Source organism: Juglans microcarpa x Juglans regia, chromosome 4D (assembly GCF_004785595.1).
Source record: "Juglans microcarpa x Juglans regia isolate MS1-56 chromosome 4D, Jm3101_v1.0, whole genome shotgun sequence".
In the NCBI taxonomy this organism is placed as follows: Eukaryota; Viridiplantae; Streptophyta; class Magnoliopsida; order Fagales; family Juglandaceae; genus Juglans; species Juglans microcarpa x Juglans regia.
Window position 1 is genome coordinate 11699229 of NC_054600.1, and position 20881 is coordinate 11720109.

The 20881-nt window shown below is 34.8% G+C and overlaps 1 protein-coding gene across 1 annotated transcript; it reads right to left on the reverse strand.

The window, feature by feature from the left end:
* Positions 1 to 252: 252 nt before the first annotated feature.
* On the reverse strand, positions 253 to 16171 carry LOC121260751 (GRF1-interacting factor 1-like). The gene is made up of 4 exons (XM_041162755.1): positions 15832 to 16171; positions 7073 to 7149; positions 5602 to 5686; positions 253 to 1086 (listed from the first exon to the last, which is right to left on the reverse strand). Exons 1-4 carry the CDS (start codon positions 15910 to 15912, stop codon positions 655 to 657), a joined length of 675 nt encoding a protein of 224 aa, XP_041018689.1. The 5' UTR covers positions 15913 to 16171; the 3' UTR covers positions 253 to 654.
* Positions 16172 to 20881: the final 4710 nt, after the last annotated feature.

The following is a 20881-nucleotide window of genomic DNA, read 5'->3' on the forward strand; positions in this document are numbered from 1 at the left end:
TGCCCTGCCATGTCAGCAGGGGTGCACAAGGTGTGCGCCAACTAAGATTTCTGTTAGCAAATATAAGAGATTTTTGCAAGCCCAAGTAAGTAAATTGATGAAATTACAGATTTATGAAGGCTTTTTTAAAGACTGCAGCTCAAAATCCATGCAATATATTCTTACATCAGATTTCCAAGAGTTTATAGTACTCCAATCATCATGATGCAAGCTTACATAATGCAATCATGGGAAGAAACCACATACCAGCTCCTCAACGATGAGCTAGTTAAGCTTGACATAGAATAATCTAGCATGTCTACGACTAGGACTTCATCAATGAAGAAGTTTCAGATTACTAAAATAACATGTAACGAGAGAACATAAGAACTCAAACATTGCTAACAAGAGCACAATTAGTGACGAAACACATCACAATGACCTACAAATTTACATGATATACTACCACAGCATACACAATTCCCATCGCTTAAGAAAACATCAATGCCAGAGGTTTGGGGGTTAAATCCTAGCCACCGTTGCTTAAATGACTAGGTACTTGAAGCAGTTAGTTCCTTCTTTTCCCCTTACATATATATATATTCCTCACCTATCTCGCCTAAAACTTCAGATGCTGACCAACGTCCAATGACCATGTCCTTCATTCTTACCTCTTCAGTTCCCATCATCTGCAGCTTTTAGATAAAGAGTCTCACCTCCCTCAACATCATGGCGTGCAGAGCTACCCGCTCGCCCTTCAGCAGACCCAGCATTCCCAATATCTTGCTTGCTTCCACCAGCCATCCCCCTACTACCACCCTGCAAGCCTTCTCCGGTGGATCCACGGCCAAAATCAGGAAACCCTCCAAGTGCCCCACTACCTCCGGCATGACTAGCATCATTTTGCAGCATGTGAAGTCCTCCACTTCCACTAGAGCTCATGCCAAGCTGGCTGTGCAAAGCTTGCTGCTGTTGCAATGCCGAAAATGGCTGTTGGCTGTACAACATGGAGGAGCGTGCTGCCATGAGCGATTGTGGTGTCATCTGTGGAGCCTGTTGGTGCTGCATGTAGTGCGCTCCTGGCTGCATAATGCCACTAGACGGAAACTGCAGGGCATTGACATGTGTTAGTGAAAGATAGTGGCATCTGACTTTAATAAGCACTGAAAGCTTTTTGAGACACAAACATGCAATTATTACTATCAAGAATGTATTGCAAATTGCAATGGTGAACAAGCAATACATATAAATATAAAAAAGCACAAATTGAGCTAAAGGGACTACGTAATCCACAGAAGTCCGTATTGAGAATCCCAACTAAGCTTTGATTACCTGACCTAGAGTGAATCTTACAACATATTGTCAAAAACTGAAACCAACGACCTACTTGATCAATTTGTGGAACAAAACAAACAGTATTAAATAATGGTGAGGCTAATTTATTTGATACAGACCCAAGTTTCATCCAGACACCATCCAGTTTTTAATGAAAAATGCTTGGTTTACAAAGGGATCGTACAAACTGATGTGGCTTGATTTAGTATGTTAGATTGTAAAGCACATTTCGCTGTATTACTGATCAAAAAAAAAAAAAAAAAAGCACATTTTGCTGTATAGTAAATCTAACTCATCAAATAAAGTTACGTCAATTTGTAAACTTACTTTTGTTAGATCTCTTTGTAGATATAGCACTTCTCCTTTTTAATTGACACGGGTGAGAATAGGAACTACTGATAAATATTAAAAGGAACAAAACAACCCATTTGCCAAATTCAAGGTGCTTGTGTACTTCCTCAACAATTACCAAAATTTAAGTCAGTTTTGCAATCTCTAAAATCTAGGTACACCATACAAAACAATCTCTACATGACACTAACTATTATCAATCACTAAAACGAGTGTTTTTAGCTTTTGAAACCATACACTAGATCACCTTCTTAAGATTTGCAAGAACCTTAACGACATTAAGATCAACCTCCCAATGCTTCTCAAGAAGATCAAAATACCAAACCACAAGATTTGCATAAGGTAAAAATGGCCAGATACCTTCGGTGTTTAGGCCTTATATGGTTTTCCCACTCTGCTTTCAATTTTGAGGACCTACCCCTCAACTTAGGCAGATGTTCCAAGAGACCTCTGAGTTAGGATTTCTATCCATTTTGACTCTCAGAAAATATGTGACAGTATCCTACTTCCAATGAGAAGATACTTTCTCAAAACAATAATAATCAATAATGATATGACAATCGAGGTCAAGTCTTTCTACCAAACTCGAACTTCAAAATGGTCAACCTTTTTTTTATATAAGTAAAATGATTTATTGAATGAATGTAATAGGTGAAGCCCATGTACACGGAAAGTATACAAAAGAAACACCTAGTTACATTCAAAATGGTCAACCTTTTTCTAGAAAGATTCTTGGAAGAATATTTGGAGAAATAAGGCACTGTCAAGAATTTTTCTTTTTTAAGATTGTGTTTAGATTTTAATTTCTGAATTCTCTATTCAACTATAAATAATGACAAAAATATAAATCAAATGTTGATCAGTCTTAAATTTGAGAACACTACAAGGTGGCTAGAAATTTGTGGGCATCAATATTTTGCATCTGGGATTGAGTGGGTAACACCCCGATGGGTGATGGATTTGATGGCTTGTGTTCTTTTTTTAATCCTTAAAATTGGGCGTTTCCTACTGTGTACTTGAGTTGCGCCTTGAATAAAATTTACCTTATTAAAAACAAAAAATAAAGAACAAAATAACAAATAAAGAAATAACTAATGATCATCTAATTTGTTTATACGAAGGAGAACAAGGAGAAAACATAGGAGCGGAGAATAAGTAGGAGCAGATCTGATGGTCACCACTCAATCCCAAAGATCCAAAATATTGAAATCAACACGTGCACCACATCCTTGTCTTTAGCCTTCCTCTTTCCATACTAGATATTTTTATATAAGATGTACACCATGTCTATCTTAAGGGAAGGTTGGGTAGCACAAAATAGTAAAATCCCAAAAGATGCAAAGCTGGCCTAATTTAAACATGATGATTTTTAATTCTAGCAGCATTAGCTCACAATCTTCTGAGTTGCAGGTGTCACACTCCTTCCAAATACTCCACATTAAGCACAAAGGGGCCATCCTCTCCAAGCCTTTGCCCTTGTTTCCTCCCTCTCGGGGTTCCTCCTCAAGCTGTCAGTAACTCCACTCAAAGTGGCATTACCCATTCTTTCTATATCCAAGAAGTTGAAAGATCACTACCCACAAGGCACTAGCAACTTCTTGGTGGACCAATAAGTGGTCAATGGCTTCCCCACACTTCTTACACATGCAACACCAATCCATCACCATTATTTGCCTCCTCATGTTATCAAACATTGGGATCTTCCCAAGAGCCACCATCCATACAAGAAACACCACTCTTGATGGAGCCTTGTTCTGACATTTACTTCTGGGAAACTAACATACATCCAAGGGGTGTAGGACACGATAAAATTCTTTGATCATAACTTCTTTTTCCTCAAATGGAACACCCCATTTGGTCCTTGTGATTTCCATCATCCTCAAAGAATACAGGTAGCTGAGCAGTAAAGCGACCAAGTGCACTTCTCAATCCTACAATAATATGATGGAAGAGATAATCCAATGTGGACTATACAACCTCAGTAAATCTGCAACTGAATCCTCCCCTTCAAGAAGAGATACTATACAGTTTTGGGTAGATTTCCTTCGGGGCCAAACCTCCACGCAATACATCATGCATAAACTTGATTCTAGACCCATATTGCACCTCATGTTGAATGAATTTAGAAAATTCTCTCCATGCTCAACGAATGTGTTTAAAGACCCCTACTCCATACTAGATATATTTTTTTTTTATAAGTAAAGAAGTTTATTAATACCAATAAAAGACTAGGCAAAGCCCTACTCCATACTGTCTGCAATGTTATTATCTCTATTGTAACATTTTTTTTATGACAACGGAACCACCCCATGATAGAGCCCTTAGGACTCACCCTTGGAACCTAAACCCCCAGAGAGACTAGCACAGCAATCCACCGCCATGGCCTCCCACTTAAATCGCAATTTGATCCCAGGAGAAATCGAACATATGACATGGGGCACATGCACACAAGTTAGCCCTTACCACTTGAACTATCCACGAGTGGGTCCATTCATTCTCGATGCCGTCTATATTGTAACATATCCTATCATTATGTTTTGGGATTATAATTATTTTTATGATTTTTTTCATCATATCATTGTCCCATATACCTTCTAAAGCTTCTTTGAGGAGTACCTCTCACATGGTACAAGATTTATTGCCAAGAATTTTTCCTTAACCAAGACACAGAAAAATTTTGATGATCTGTCAATAAGTGGTTACTTACCAAAATTGAAAGCTCAGAAGTCGAAACCAAAATTGGCCTCACTAGAAGGGGTGTGAGGTGTCTGACCATTTTCATCTTTGCAAAATAAACAGAGATTTCATAACTTGGGAACCCTAGCCTCAGAAGTAAGATGTTAGCACTAAAGCAGGCCAAGCACTTTTTTTTTCTTGATCGGTAGCACTAAGGCAGGCCAAGCATGTGAGCAATGTCAGAATCAAGCACCATTATATCGATAGTAAATGGAGATACTCATAGCAAATTGCATTATCTCGTCTTCTTCTGCAACACACTGACCTTCCCTTTCAGAAACACTTCCTGATCTTCAATGGTGATTCTATTGGCCTAGAGGGATGCTGCCATTGGCCAACACACCAAAGGAACTAATCTTCGTTTTCATCTCCATGGTCAAAGAGATTCTTCAAGATGCTCAGATTGGATTCTTCACAATGCACAATTTCCAGATCCCTTTTCATATCCAAGTCAAGAGGAACTCGTCTTTGTCCTCACCCTTGTGCTCTCAAACCTTACCACTTGGAGAAAGAGAGAAGGGGAGAGAAAAGGAGAGGGGAAGCATTATTGTTTCTTTTATTGGTTTTCTAGATTAAATGCACCGGTGACTTTTCATTTCCCTAAATGGACAACAAACCTAACTTAAAGTTCAGTTCAAGGCTTTCAAATCCATTTACTTTCCTACATGTATAAGATCAATTTGTGGCTCACGACGATTCACTACACTTGGATTTAAGACACTTTGCGCGTATATTTTCCACTACCAAGTTTCCCAGCACAAATACGGACTAAACTAGTAAAGAGATGATAAAACTAACTCAATAATCAGAACCTTACTGATTGGAAATCGCTATATCTTTATTCGTGGACAGAGTATTACTTTCAGTAATTTTTCATATTAGGTGAATTTGAAATTGGTAAATGTGATAAGTTAGCCAGACTTTTCAAAAACACACATAGTGCAGTAAACACTTTGCTTATGTTTTCAGCACGAAATGCCCTTTGTTACTCATCAAAAAAATAGATAGTGCTGTGAACATAGTTGTAAAAGGAAAGAAACAGATCGAGCCCATTATTTATTTCATATGAAAGATATCAAACGTGGGTCCAAGTTTATAGTTTCAACAAAAGAAAAAGAACAAAAAAGGGTAACAGGAATGCTCAAATAAGAAGCACATAGAAAATATAAAAGAAGTTAGGGATAGAAATGACATTTGTACCTGACCATGCATGGTAGGGGGTTGGGGTTGAGAATCTGCAATTGCAGCCAAGTACATAAGGTTTCGCTGTAGCCTTGCTTGGTTCCTGCAAGAACAGAGAATAAATTAACTGTCCCATTAGTTCAAACATAGACTTCTATACCCTAGTTGGTTGGAACTATGGTCTGTTCCTCCTGTCAGTGATTTGCACTTTTGATCTTAATGCAATCCTTCGATCATAGCAGTAACTTGATGAATAATTAAAACACTTTAAGGTCTCATCACATATGAATTATAAAGCCATATCATCCTCTCTTAACTCTAAATTTTGACAGCTTAAAGGTTTCATCATGTATGAATTACATCAATTATTATTCTCATCATGCTTGGAGATCTTAGGCATTCTATAAATAAAAACATAATCAAATTACCCTTTATGCATTGTATTCAAGTGAGGCAAACAGTAAAAAAAGAAAATTTGGAAATTGCCAACCATGTCTTATTCAAGTTAAGCATAGCCATGCATTTCATTTTATTTTCTTGATAAGTAATTAAGCATGGCTATGCATTAGCTAGTAATAATAAAAACCATTGGCGCTATACTGGTTATTGATGGGATTAAGTAAACATGGCTATAATTTTCGCTTGATGATATTTTTTAGGGAAAAGAAAGGATTCACAAAGATGGGCTTCTCAACATTTTTCTTCATTTTGGGTGGTAGAGGGTATCAACATCTTTAAAACATCTTAAAAATCGTTGAAATATTTTTAAATAAAAATAATTTGAGCAATTATGTATTATTTTTAAGTATCTTATACTATTCACGGGTGTGCTGGGTCTTTGACTAGTCTTAATAAATTTCACATGCAATATGTTCATAATTCTAGTGAAAATTTACAATACTTTTAATGTTCTTTCTTTAACCATCTCAGTTAAACCAGAATTACTCTGGCAGCAGACGCTAGAGAAACTAAGCAAGGATGCACACGAACAAATTCCTGACAGGAGCACACCACGCCTAATGATAGACCAAAGAGACTAATCTCAATGCACTAGAGATACTAGACTTCTCGCAGAAAGATGACAGAAAATGTAGAGTATTTGTATTAAAGGAGTATTTCATCTCATTCATTTTTTTTATAATTGTATTTTCATTTCATTCATTTAGTTAAGGTCATGAACATCGAATCTTAAGTTGAATTAAATGTCGGATTAGGTTACCAAGACTAAACAAGAGTTTTTTCCCATTAAGTAAATTGCAATTAAAAAAGAGTATACTGGAAGTTATGAAGGTACAGAAGTGACAGAAACTTCTCAAGCCTTGGGAATTATTGTACAGCAGAAGTACAAAATGAAGAGAGACATCAAAACCAAAATTAATCAGTGGATCATGATTCTTGGTTATTAGGCGGGTTAGTTGCATGCAAAGACATTCAAGACAAGCAAAACTAAAATCTCTCAAATTGGAATCTCAAAAATAAAACTGCTTACTCAGCGCACTCGCTTAGTTTTCCTGAATTCTGGCTCTCAACAATCTTCAGAATTAGCGACTTGTTCTCATCCAGATACTGCATTTACAAGCAATGAAGCTAGGCACAATTAAGCAATACAATGATAGAAATAATAGTCAGAAATAGATAGCCAGTAATAATATTTAAAACCTTGCAGCCTTTAAGATTAGTATTTGTGCCCCTTATAAAGGAGTTTACCATCTGGCTCACATGTGTGGGAGAGTGTTAGATATAACATAAATGATTAAACTCTACCTCTTCCTATCAGCTTAAGCTTTGGAACAAATGATGATATCGCATTACCAGCTTTCTTTAGAGATGTCTAAGCAAGGACCTAAATCATAGGGAATGTGAACATTTGAGATTTTGTTACACCATATCTGGCCAGTGCCACTCTCCTCCACAATCTATTGTTTCCTCTAGAAACTCCAAAGTTTGCAAAAACAGCTACTCTCTAATTATAAATGGCTACTTTTATGACTCATAGTAAAGTGCTGCCTTTTCAAGAACCGCATGCAGCACAACTTGATACAATTCACTCACTGTACAATAATTATCACATCGTCATAAAGCATGTGTTCATCAAGAAAAAAAAAAAAAAAAATAGAATTGGCAACCTATGTAACACCACCAATGAAATGCCCAAACCACATGGTCTAAACTTCGAAAGGACCAATCAATGGTATAATTGGAGTCCTATTAGAACATTATAAAGAACAAGAACTTCGTCTTCCCAAACAATATGAGATACCATACACTACTTACCCTAATCACTTATCAGAATGGGGTATCATAGTCTCCCTCCCTTATATTCCCTTATCAGTCCGTCGTAGGTGGCAGAGCTCAAGTCCTACATTTTTGGTTGAGATAAGCTCCGATACCATTTGTAACACTCCAATGGAAGGCTCAAACCACATGGCCGATACTCTAAAATAACTAGTCAATAATACAATTAGAGACCCATTGAAACATTATAAAGAGCAAGAACTTCTTATTCCCAAGCATTGTGGGATCTCATACACCACCTACCCTTATCACTTATCAAAATGGGGATATCACAACTTGTCTTCTATAACTGTTTATTTAAAAATCATTCATTGTACTGAAACCCTTCACAATGTGCATAAAATCTAGAATACAATTTTTTATTGGATGACAAAATTAACATTAAATGTATAAAATTGAATGATCTTGAGCATGTTTTGGGCACTTTTACCAGACTGATAATTTTCCAAGGAAAAACGTGATAACAATAAATTTACATAGGGAAGTTACTTATCAAAAATTGGGGGGACTTAATTTTGACATGAAAAATAAACACAAACAAGCAACCCATAAAAAAATGATGGTGCTATTACTAATTCAATTATCATGAGACAAAGTATCTATTTCTCAACTACATACATGAGTTTGAAATAACAAATCCATCAAACATTGGAAACATGACAATGCTATATGTGCACAATAATAAATGGGCGTCTGCAAAGAAGCTGGTGGATACATTTTATAAAGAAGGCTTGCAAACAATCTTCATAGCAAATCACTTGGGGAGGAGGGACTTAACCTTCCACTAGCTAATCATGAGCAAAATCACTTGGCTAGGAAAACACCTCATCATTTTTAACTTTTTCATCTAATCATTATCTAATAACTTCCAAACAAAACACAAAATAATTCAATTTTTTCAAATCCCAAAATAAAAATTATATTCTAAAAATATTGAACTTTATAATATTTTTATTCAATTTTTTCTCTCCTTTTCCAAAACCCCATAAAACATCTCAACTCAAACCATTTCACTACTATTCACAGATCATCTCATCTCACTATCCAAACGAGGCCTAAACTTGCATGCACCAAGAGCATTCTAAACTAAATGAAGATGGTCTCACAATCTAGGCTAACACTGGAGAGTATATTTAACCAAATTTTTCAAGATGTTCTACCAATTCATGTGATATGAAAATAAACTGGATTTGATTAAATTTACATGGAAATTCAACAATCTGCCTTTAAAAATTTATTCATATAGTTGTTAATTTACTTAACAACCCTCTAGAAGAAAGAAACAAATAAGGCACTCTTGCGATGGCATGGTAAAGACCCTCGAATTCAAATTTCTAATCAACCATAATGGAGGGTTATCTTTTGCATCCAGGTTGATAAATTAGGTGAGATGAGTCAGAGTCAACTCATAGGGATAGAATTAGCATATACTTATTTCTTTCCATGTATAGAATTTTTTGTACAGTTTATATAATAAACAGAAATCAAAAGGCCCAAGGATTTGGCCATTCTAACAAACTTTGACATGGTATCAAGAGCAGGTTGCTAATTTCCATGTCTCTTCAAATTTTTTCTCTCGGATTTGTGGGTTTCTCTATTTTGGCGCACTCTGGGTTGTTTTTTGGTGCACCCGACGTGACTTTCTCAACCTCTCAGACTTTTGACTCTAATCTGGGGTGTTTTTCGGCACTTTTGTGCTATCGTGACTCTCACAGCACCCTTCTGGTTTGAATTTCGGCTTGTGGTTTTCTTGGGTCTAGTTTCTCTGTTGTCGCTGCAACATCTCGTGGGTTTTTCGTCTGGCATGAATATACTGATTTGGTTACAGTAGATGTTCCTGTTGCCGCTCTTTCGACTATTCAGAATCTTCACGAGACTAGTCAACGTGATCAGCTTCTTACAAAACTACGCCCGAAATATGAATCCGTTCGCTCCTCTCTACTAAACAGATCTCCTGTTTCCTCTCTTGATATTTGTTTTGGTGAGTTACTTCGCGAAAAACAACATCTTAGTACCCAAGCTATATTCTGGAGCAATCTCATGGCAATTTAGGGACGGCAACTGTGGCTTATGCTGCCAAAGGACGAGGACCACCTATGAATTCTAAAAACTTGCAATATTCCTGTTGCAAGAAATATGGACATATTGCTGCCAATTGTCCTAAGAAATATTGCTCTTATTGCAAGAAGACAGGTCACATTATAAAAGAATATTGTATTTGCCCCAAAATTGTCAAGCCCAAGCGTTTCAGATTTCTGTTATTGCCCCTCCAGCAATGACTTCTGCAGCACATGACTCTTCTTCAAGTGCTTCCTCTGTTCCTGCACCTCCTGCAGCGAATTACTGGACACCAGAAATGGTGTAACAAATGCTAATTTCGGCATTATCAACAATGAGGTTCCAAAGTAACAATTCTACTAAACTCTGGTACATGGACTCGGGTGCCTCTAATCACATGACGAAAAATCTCACTGCTCTGTCATGTTCGCCTTATGCTGGTCAATTTGCTATTCAGGCTGCCAATGGCAATTCTTTGCCAATAGCTATTGTCGAAGATGCCTCTTCTAAGTTCACTAATGTGTTTTTGGCTCATCAGCTTTCCACGAATCTTATTTCTGTTGATCAATTAGTTGATAACAATTATGTTGTTAGATTTTCACGATTGTGTTGTGTAGGACCACGTAACGGGGGAGCCGATCGCAAAGGAACCTAAAGTGGGGCGCTTGTTTCCACTACTTTTGCATGTTCCAGCACTTTCTCCAGTTTCTTCTATTAAGACCTCATTTGTTTTTGCAGTTGAGATAAAAATTGAAAATTGAAAATTATATAAAATATCGTCAAAATATATTTTTTTAATATTATTTTTATTTTAAAATTTTAAAAATTAAATTATTTATTTTATTTTGTGTGAAAATTTGAAAAAAATTGTAATAATTAGATAAGATGAGATGAGTTGAGAAGGTTAGGAAAAACAAACGAGGCCCAAGTCTTTTGCTTGTAATAATGTTCCAGGTCTTAGTATGGTGTGGCATCGTCGTTTAGGTCATCTCAATACTCAGATCTTATCTCATATATTGCACTCTAGTTTTCTTGGTAATAAAGAACATTCTTCATTATCTCTTGAGTGTGATTCTTGCAAACTTGATAAAAACAAAATTCTTCCATTTTCTTTGCATGCTAGCAGAGCTTCTCACTGCTTTGTTCTTATCCAAAGTAATGTTTGGAGACCTTTCCCGGTTAGTTCACATGAAAAATTTAAATATTATGTGACTTTCATTGATGATCATAGCAGATTTACTTAGGTCTATTTTCTTTGCTCTAAATTTGAGGTTTTTTGTACTTTCACCGAGTTTTTAGCGTATGTTGACACTCAATTTTCTACTACTATTAAAACATTACACACAAATTTTGGTGGTGAATATTTTTCTACTAAGTTTCAGGCATTCTTGGCTTCTAAATGTATTATTCATCAACAATCATGTCCCGCTACTCCACAACAGAATGGAGTAGCCGAATGCAAAAATCGTCATCTCCTAAATGTGGTACATACTCTCTTGTTAGAATCCTCTGTTCCATCCATGTTTTGGGTCAAGGCTCTGAAAACTGCTACTCACTTGATTAATCGTTTACCTTTCCAAGTCCTACACATGGAGTCTCCCTATTTTTGCTTATTTGCTAAGCAACCTAGTTACAATAATCTCCGTACCTTTGGTTGTGTATGTTTTGTTCACTTACCTCTTCATGACCGACAAATTATCTGCTCAATCTGCTAGATGTGCATTCTTAGGATATAATGTGTCAAAAGGGATTTGTTTGCTATGATCCTACATTACATCGTACACGCATTTCTAGGAATGTTTTCTTTGAAAATCAATATTTCTTTCCTATGCCCTCCTCTTCTACTATGGTCCTCCCCTCCTTTGAGCAGCAGTTCTCGGATCTTCATCAAGTCAACTCTCGCTTTAAACCAAGCATTGTTTATGCGAGACGCTCCCACCCACCGTCTCTTCCAGTGGCTCACCCGATATCTAATCCTATCTCGCTCCAAAATCAGTCAATTGCAGCACCTACAGAGGCTTTGGTACGTTGCTCTCCTCGAGTGTCTGTACCTCAAGATAGGTATGGGTTTCCTTCCAGTTCTGGCCATTCTATTTCAGCTCTTACTGCTGCATTGTCCAATTTTGATATTCCCACATGCTACTCACACACAGTCAAGCATAACTGTTGGTGCAAGCTATGAAGGAAGAAATTGTCGCTCTAAAGGTCAATCACACATTGAGCCTTGTCCTCCCACCATTGTTCCTCTAGGTTGCAAATGGGTTTACTCAGTCAAGGTTTGATCTGATGGAAGTTTGGATCATTACAAAGCTTGACTTGTTGCACTTGAAAATAATCAGAAATATGGTGTCAATTATGAAAAGACATTTGCTCATGTGGCTAAGATGACTATTGTTCGTACGATTCTAGCTCTTGCTGCTTCCAATGATTGGTCATTACATCAAATGGATGTCAAAAATGTTGTTCTTCACAAAGATCTTAAAGAGTGTATTTATATGAAGCCACCCCGAGATTGTTTCCCTCTCTGTCTTCAAATGTGTGTAAACTTCGTCGCTCTCTTTATGGTCTCAAACAAGCTCCAAGAGCCTGATTTGATAAATTTCGAATTATTTTATTACAATTTTCATTCAAGCAAAGCAAGTATGACACTTAGGCCTCGTTTGCATTCAAAACCCACCTCAACTTATCTTAACTCATCTCATCATTACAACTTTCTCAAATTTTCACATAAAATATAATAAACAATTCAATTTTTTCAAATTTCAAAACAACTTTTCCAAATTTTCACACAAAATATAATAAATAATTCAACTTTTATTCTACTATTCACAAACCATCTCAACCCATCTCAACTAATCTCTGAATCCAAACCACTCCTTAATTGTTTCTTTGCAAATCAAACATGGGTATTGTTGTCCTTTTGGTTTATGTTGATGATATTGTGATCACTGGTTCCGATTTTGTTTTACTTGTCCAGCTCAAGACTCATCTCTCAGAGTCCTTTCACATGAAAGATCTTGGGTCTCTCATATATTTTCTTGGTCTTGAGGTGCATCGAAGTCCCACTGGTATTTCACTCAATCAATATAAGCATGCTAGTTACTTGGTGGCTATAGCTGGACTACATGGGGCTATCTCTGTCGATACTCCCATGGAATTAAATGTCAAGCTTCGCAAATAGGAGGGTGACTTACTAGCTGATCCCAGTTTATAACGGAAATTGGTGGGTAGACTTGTCTATCTCACCATTACTAAACCAGAAATTTTTTTTGTTGTACAGCAAGTCAGCCAGCTTCTTCAGACTCCTCATCATCTTCATTTGGTTGTTGTCGGTAGGATCATACACTATGTTCAGGGCACTTCTGCCCGTCGCTTATTCTTTCCTGCAAGCAATTCTCCTCGTCATACTGCTTATAGCAATGCTAATTGGACTAGTTGTGCTAATACACGTCACTCCATTACTGGTTGGTGCGTGTTGTTAGGTGACGTGTTGATCTCCTGGAAGAGTAAGAAGCAAGATAGAGATTCTAAGCCATCTACAGAATCTGAGTATCAGGCGATGTCTCTTGCTTGTTCTGAAATTATTTGGCTTCAAGGTTAGTTAGACTTCTTTGAGACCAATCTTACACCTTTACACACTGATAATACAAGTGCCATTTAGATCACAGTCAATCCTATCTATCATGAGCGCACAAAGCATATGGAAGTTGATTGTCACTCTATCCGTGAAGCCTTTGAAACTCGTGTTATCACTCTTCACACATTTCTACCGAACTACAAATTGTTGATATCTTCACCAAATCTCTCACTTGTCATCGACATTGCTTCCTAAGTAGCAAATTGATGCTTATTGATCAACCCGCATCAATTTGAGGGAGGCTGTCAATGGACAGCTTTATTGTCCATATTCGTTTCCATATTTCTTTCCTTGATTTACTCTTTTGTATAATTGCATAAAATCCCCACCCCCATTAAATGTACGATTTGATATAAAGCTTCACGAAAGACTCCAGAGGAGTTAACAAGATAAAAAAATTTAATAGGTATGAACCTTCAAGATAATCTATTTGCACCTTCAACAACTACATAATTTTGTAACATCCCTAAAAATCCCCATTTCCCAGCATTATGTGGAGAAGACAAGTGGAAAAGATTTTAGTACGACATTCAGCAAAAGCAAATTTAAAGTTAACAAGAATGCCGATGAGCCATTTTAGCAAGATTTTCCTAATTATTTAAAACAGCTCACACTTTCCGCTGCACTTTTCATCCATACATTAAATAAGACAACTAGGTTTACTAACTTACCCAAACAAGCCTTTCAAATTTGGTCACTTTATCTTGAGTATCCTCATCTTTCGTCTCTTTGTTTTAATCTCCTGTTAGTATATTAGAATCCACCGAGGGATTTCATGAAGGCGGTTCAGCTTTAAACAAAATGATTTAAACTCACGACTATGGATTTATAAAGCTTATCCAAATGAAAAATCTTTTCACATATTAAGTGAAATCAAAGATATTACATATGTGAGAATAACCTTTCGAAGTGCCATGTATTGCTACAAGGCATCCATCCATAAAAGGGATGAAAAATGTAGATCCTAGAAAATTTACAAAATGGAATGCCCAATTCAACGGTCAACATTTTGCACTCTTTATCTAAGTGAAATAGAAGCAGCCAAGACATCACTCTGCAAGAAAGATGGTAGCCAGAAAAGTATTTGGTTACCAAAAATGTTGGAAAATATTTTAGAATTTTGGGAATTTGTTTGAGATTAGGTTTTGGGAAAGGAGAGAAAATTTTGAATAAAAATATTTTTTAAAATAAATATCATATTGCAGTTTGTGAAAGTGGAAAGATAAAGTTCAAAAGTTATTTGAGTATAATTTTTTAAAATAATTTTTTGCTTTAGGGTTTGTAAAAGTTGTATTGATTTTTGTGTTTGAACCACATGAGAAGCTGAGATTTTGAAATATAAAAGTTGTAATGTTCGGAATGAGAAAAGTTGAAAAATGTTGAAAATTTTTGAAAAATCCTTGGCTGCCAAGCAAGGCGGAATCATTCTCATGCGTTCTATCTAAAACTAGGCTACAAGCAACAGGAGGAAGCATAAAATACTGAGATAATGATGAGATATCAGTATTAAATCCTACATAAAATACAGTCGATAAGGTTACTAAAGGACAAGCAAAGACAAACAAATTAACATGTATAGATCCAGTTCTTTGTGAGATACTATAAGAGGATGTCATAATTTCTCCTTTTCAGACAAGCTTCGTCCTACCGTTTCTAGTCATAATAGTGGGGCATCCAATGCTTTTTTGGACCAAAAATAATAGGAGGATGTAATATCAAAGGCTACTAATCTCTGCCTCGAAGCTAGACTTCCATATCATTTTCATAATGTTTTTCTTTTTGTACAAGTATGTATCATTTTGATATTGTAAAATAAAAGTTTCTGAAAGAAGCACAAACCTGAACCCAATCACCCAAAAAAAAAAAAAAACGAAAACCTATTTACCATTACCCAAACTCATTCAAACTTCAAATTATAACCCGAATACAAAAAAGAGCAAGCAAAATACCATATACCCACAAATAGCACCAAAGAAACCAGCTTGAGCAGATGATGACGAACCATGAATCCAAAAACAAAAACAAAGTATACCATAAGGGAAATAGAAAGAAAGAAAAAAGAGAAAAACCGAGTTAAAACTAAACAAAAATCAAACGGTTCATATGCCCAAGAAGCTTTAGAATAAACCCATATGAATATATATATATATATACACATATGTATATATATATATCTATATGTATTCATCCGAGTAAGTGGAAAAGAAAATGAGCCAATAAATGGCCAGAGAAGTATAGTGTTACGGAAAAGAAGGAACCTGTTGAATATGATCAGTGGTGACGTTGTTGGGGTAATAGGCTGCCATCATGGGCTGCATCTGCATCAGGTGCTGCTGCATTGCTCTCACAACCTATATATATATATATATATATATCTCGCCCAGACCCACACTCTCTCTCTCTCAACCTTTCGCACTCTAAGCAGAGTTACAGACTCACAGAGCTGAGAAATCAATCACTGAGTGGAAGAAATGCAAAAGAGAAATAAATAGATGCTTTATTTTTCTTCTGTGTTCCTGTTCTCCTCTCTTACAATGACACCACCCCCCACACAAGGAGAGAGAGAGGGAGATGACTCGGAGAGAGACCGAGCTACTCAGGGTAGATATCATGTGAGACGTTTTTGGGTTTGCTCCGTGTTTTTTATTTTTTATTTTTATTTTTTTACTCTTTCTTTCCCATCCATCACGTGATTCCTCCCTTTTGAGAGACAGAAAGAGAGAGAATCTATTAGAGAGAGAGAAGGAGTACAGTATAAATTTTTTTCTTTAAATATTTTTAAAAAGTAAAATTTATAAATTTATTAAAAAAATATTTTTTTAATCATTAAATTAAAAAATTATAAAAAAAATAAAAATACAATTCGTTAAAAAATTCAATATAAAAGTTCGGTGGGAGTAACGTTTGCATGTCTTGTATGAATATCATTAATGCATTACATTGATGTCACGTTTTAACGTTTCAACGTTGTTGGTCTCTTGGATCTTGTAAAAGTAATTATGCTCGTCATTTTAATTTTTATTATTTTTTTATTATTTAATAATTTGATATTATATAATTAAAAATTATTTATTTTATCTCATTTATAAAATTATTATTTAATATCGTATTATAAAACGATGAAAGAATGATAAAAAAATTAATGATAAATAGATTTTTCTACTCCCAAGACACCGCCTTAGCCCTTGGGTCCCAACTCCCAACTCTTTTGGTCTTGCTCTACTATAATTATCAATTGAGTAATATTATTTATCATCTTCTCATCATCATATGATGTGATAATAGATAATTAAAAACTATTTATTATATTTTATTTATAAAATTATTTTCTATTATCACATGATGAGATAATAATAAAAAAATAAATGATGAATAGATTTTTTATTATCAATTACCATGATGTCGTAGCCATGTAAAAAATAATAAATAAATAACACAGAAGAGATTCCTCGAGTTTGTTCTTGGCTCACACACGCGCCATGCACGTGGATGGACCTCTCAGGTGGGGTCCCCTTCTTGCTTGCATGCACCCCCTCCTAATTATGAACTTCGTGGAAGAAGTACTCCAAACTCCAACTCAAAACTCACAATTTGGCTCCCAAGTGTCAACTTGGTGGGGTTTTAGTCAACACAGATGTTATGTTAAAACTGCCTAGTTTCTGCATGATCTAATGTCATATTCAAATCATCAAATCATTAGAGGAATCTTGAGACATGTTTCATGTGAGAAGTTGGTTGAAAAGCTTTTTAATGAAGTGCTGCTTGAATGAAATGGACTTTGCACTCTTCATGGTGTTTTTCTTATCACAAGTGCTGCTAATCAAATATAATTTTATTGATTATTGGTTTGAACTTAGTGTGTTTAAAATCAAAAAAATATATACTTTTATTATAAAATAATTGTAAAATAGTTGTGCATGACACAAAACTAGCATTTAGGCTCGTTTGGATATTTAGAATATCTCATAATATTTGTGAATAGTAATAAAATAATTTGAATTAAAATGTTCTATTCAGTTTTGAGAAAGAAAAGATAAACAATTGAATAGAAATATTATAAAATTAAAATATTGTTTGAATATAACTTTTTAATATTATTTTTATTTTAAAATTTGAAAAAATTGTATTATTTTTTATATTTTATTTTAGAAGTTTGAAAAAATTATAATAATTAGGTAATAATTAAATAAAATATCTGAAAATTTGAAATTAAAAAGTGTTTTATTTTTTAATGATATTTTTGAATGAAGCATCTAAAAATATATAAAAATACTTGATAATACTTGTTGTAAGGGGATTTTTCCCACACCACCAGCTCATTGGGTCTCAGCTCGATACCCAATCCTAGGGTCCAAACTTATCCATGAAGCAAAGGCACCTACAAGGAAAAGTGAACAATGATGGCTAATGGGATGAACAAACATGACGTTGCTCGGCCATACTTCGATCATGGAAACTTGCACAGGCCAGAATGGCAAAGATGGAGAACTCTTGATCCTCTTACATGGGGATATCGATAAACCACCGAAGGTAAAGCAAATAAGATAGCCACGGCACATTACTGACATCACTACCCGAGCTACACGTCATATTAATGATACCGTCGCAGAGACACGCCGCATTAAAGGACTATGACAAAAGGAACAGTACAAAAGATATGGACCCTATCGGGGGAGACACAATTTGTCCCTTCTCCAAACTTTCGGTATAAATAGCAACTTCTAGGTACGAGAAACTCTCTCTGATTCATAGACTCTTTTACTTATTTACAAACTTCCAAGAGACTTTACTGACTTTAACATTGGTGACTCTTTGGCCTCAAGGCCACCCACTCACAGTTGTCTTCTTCTCTATTTTCTCAAGTCCAGTTCTCAATGCCTAAATTGTCAGAACCTGATTCAAAGGCGTACAGAACACGACATTAACACTTGTATTCCAGACGCACCCTAAACTCTTTTTTTTTTAGATGTAGTTTGGATAGTGAGTTGAAATGAGATAAAAGTTAAAAGTTGAATAAAATATTATTAGAATATTAGTTTTAATATTATTATTATTTTAAGATTTAAAAAAAGTTGAATTATTTATTATATTTTGTGTATAAATTTGAAAATTTTATAATAATGAAATGAGATGAAACACTTCTCACTTCTTATATCCAAAGAGGACCATTCTTGCCTTTTTAATTAAACTTCCTTTTATTCTTTTCTTGCTAATCTTTTTCCGGCATCCCGCCCATACTCATCTTCTCTTTTTTTTAGTTTTCATTTTTCTTTTCTTTATTTTTTTTCTCTCTCATTTAATTTTTCTTACTTTCATAACTATAATTTTTTATCCCGTCACTCACAAGAGCATTAATATTGAACTAGTCAAATGTCAATTAAATTTAAATTTTGACTAATTTTTTTCAAAATAAACTGTATTAAACTAATCAAATCATTTCAAGTTAAGTTACGAGGCACAGTAAATAAAAAATAAAAGATATATTTGATAAGTTACTATTTATTAACAAAAAGAATATTTTATTAAAAAATATTTCATTTCTTTTTTTTTTTTTTTTATATTAGATAATTTGTTTAAACAGTAAAAATTAATCAAATTCTTAAATTTTAGTCATTAGACTTGTCATGCTCTAACTGGCTTCCTCCCATCATCCTTGCCCACTTGCCATCCTTTATTACCCAAGAATTCCACGTGTCATCATCTTTGCTTGTGGCTCTCAAACATCGCGTGCTCTTGCAAAACTCTTGCATGTCCTTTCGTCCTCTCTCTTTATTTGGCATTGGTTTCAGTTCCACCACTTATCCCACTAGACAACAGGTCATGTCTCACTCTATACACATGGGAGCAAATCACCTTCGACCGCGCGATACCCCTAACCTAACGCAAGTGACATGCACACAAGCAATGAATCAGATCAAAGTAGGTAAACGTTGTATAATTTTTAAAAAAAATTAATTTATATAAAAAAAATTAATTTTTTAATAATAAATCTCATTTTTTTTTAAAATAATTGTGTGATGTTAATGTATTTTATCATTATATATAACATTACTTGTAAAGAAAACAAAAAAATATAAGAAAAAAGGGAAATGGATCGTTTCAAACAAGAAGTAATGTTGACTATTTGAAATTTCCCTTCTTGCAAGGCCTTTAGAAATCAGACGATGAACTAAACCATCAATTTTTATGTGATTTTTTTTCGAAGCTTTTGTAACATGATTTTTATAATGAATTTGAATGAAAAAGACGTAACATCCCGCTCCTTAGTTAATAATAAATTCACTTTTAGAAATTTTCAGGAAAGACAGAGAGAGTGCTTCTACTAAAACTTAAATTAAAAATATTTTCTTTTATTCTAAAGGAAGCATCAAGTATATGGGTTTAAGTAGTGATAATACTTGAGAAGTGTGAATGTTTGTGAATAGTAATGAAAAAGTAATAATAGAATATTGAATAGTAGTAATAAATAGGTAAAAAGTAATGAATAGTAGAAAAGTATGTGAAAAGTAATAATAAAGTAAATAATAGTAATGAGAGTACTTGAGATACTCTTACTTACCAAACCTGATCGATTAATTATCCGGACCTAAGGTGGTTTAAAAACATAAAAATAAATTAAAATAAGTCGATGACTCAGTAATAAGAAACTCATTATAACGTAAACATACTTCATATAAGGTTTTTCTTAAAATATTTCATGCTGAAAGTTTAAAATCATGATTGATCATGCTGATGTTTATGTTATCCATGACTGATTTATATGAATTAATTGACTAATCTTATTTATTTGACTGATCTGGCTGGCCAATACACTTAACCATGTGTACAACGTTATGCACTAACTTCCCCTGCTATAGCAAAGGAAGTCGACTATGCAATACTCTAACGTATTACGATGGACCACGCTTGAGTCTGTGGCTTGCACGCCCACCCTAAAACTGCATTGGTACCATGTTTCTGAATGGCCATCTGATTATACGGATTTGATATTATCTTCCACTTGAACTTAAAATAGCTTATGTGTCTTATACAACGTGAGATGCATAATATATATATAACTATAATATGTGAAATGAAACATGATGAATGACGTACTTGCAAATATCATGACATGCGTGGTACGTAAACATTGACTACGAAAAAACTGGTTTTAATAATAATATATATAACTAGTTAACGTATGCTAATACTAATTTATGATCAATCTACTTATCTTGTAATGTTGCTTCTTAAAATTTTCAATACAAAATCAATCGTGGTGCTGAACTGGGAGGTTTATGATTTTTTTTTCAACTAACACGTGGAAGA

What these genes read in the sequence shown, in the direction of transcription:
- LOC121260751 (XM_041162755.1), bottom strand. Translation starts at nt 15,912, where the DNA reads ATGCAGCAGCACCTGATGCAGATGCAGCCCATGATGGCAGCCTATTAC. An exon ending in CCACTGATCATATTCAACAG is followed by an intron (nt 7,150 to 15,831) that starts GTTCCTTCTTTT and finishes TTGTAAATGCAG; the next exon opens with TATCTGGATGAGAACAAGTC. An exon ending in CCCCTACCATGCATGGTCAG is followed by an intron (nt 1,087 to 5,601) that starts GTACAAATGTCA and finishes AATGCCCTGCAG; the next exon opens with TTTCCGTCTAGTGGCATTAT.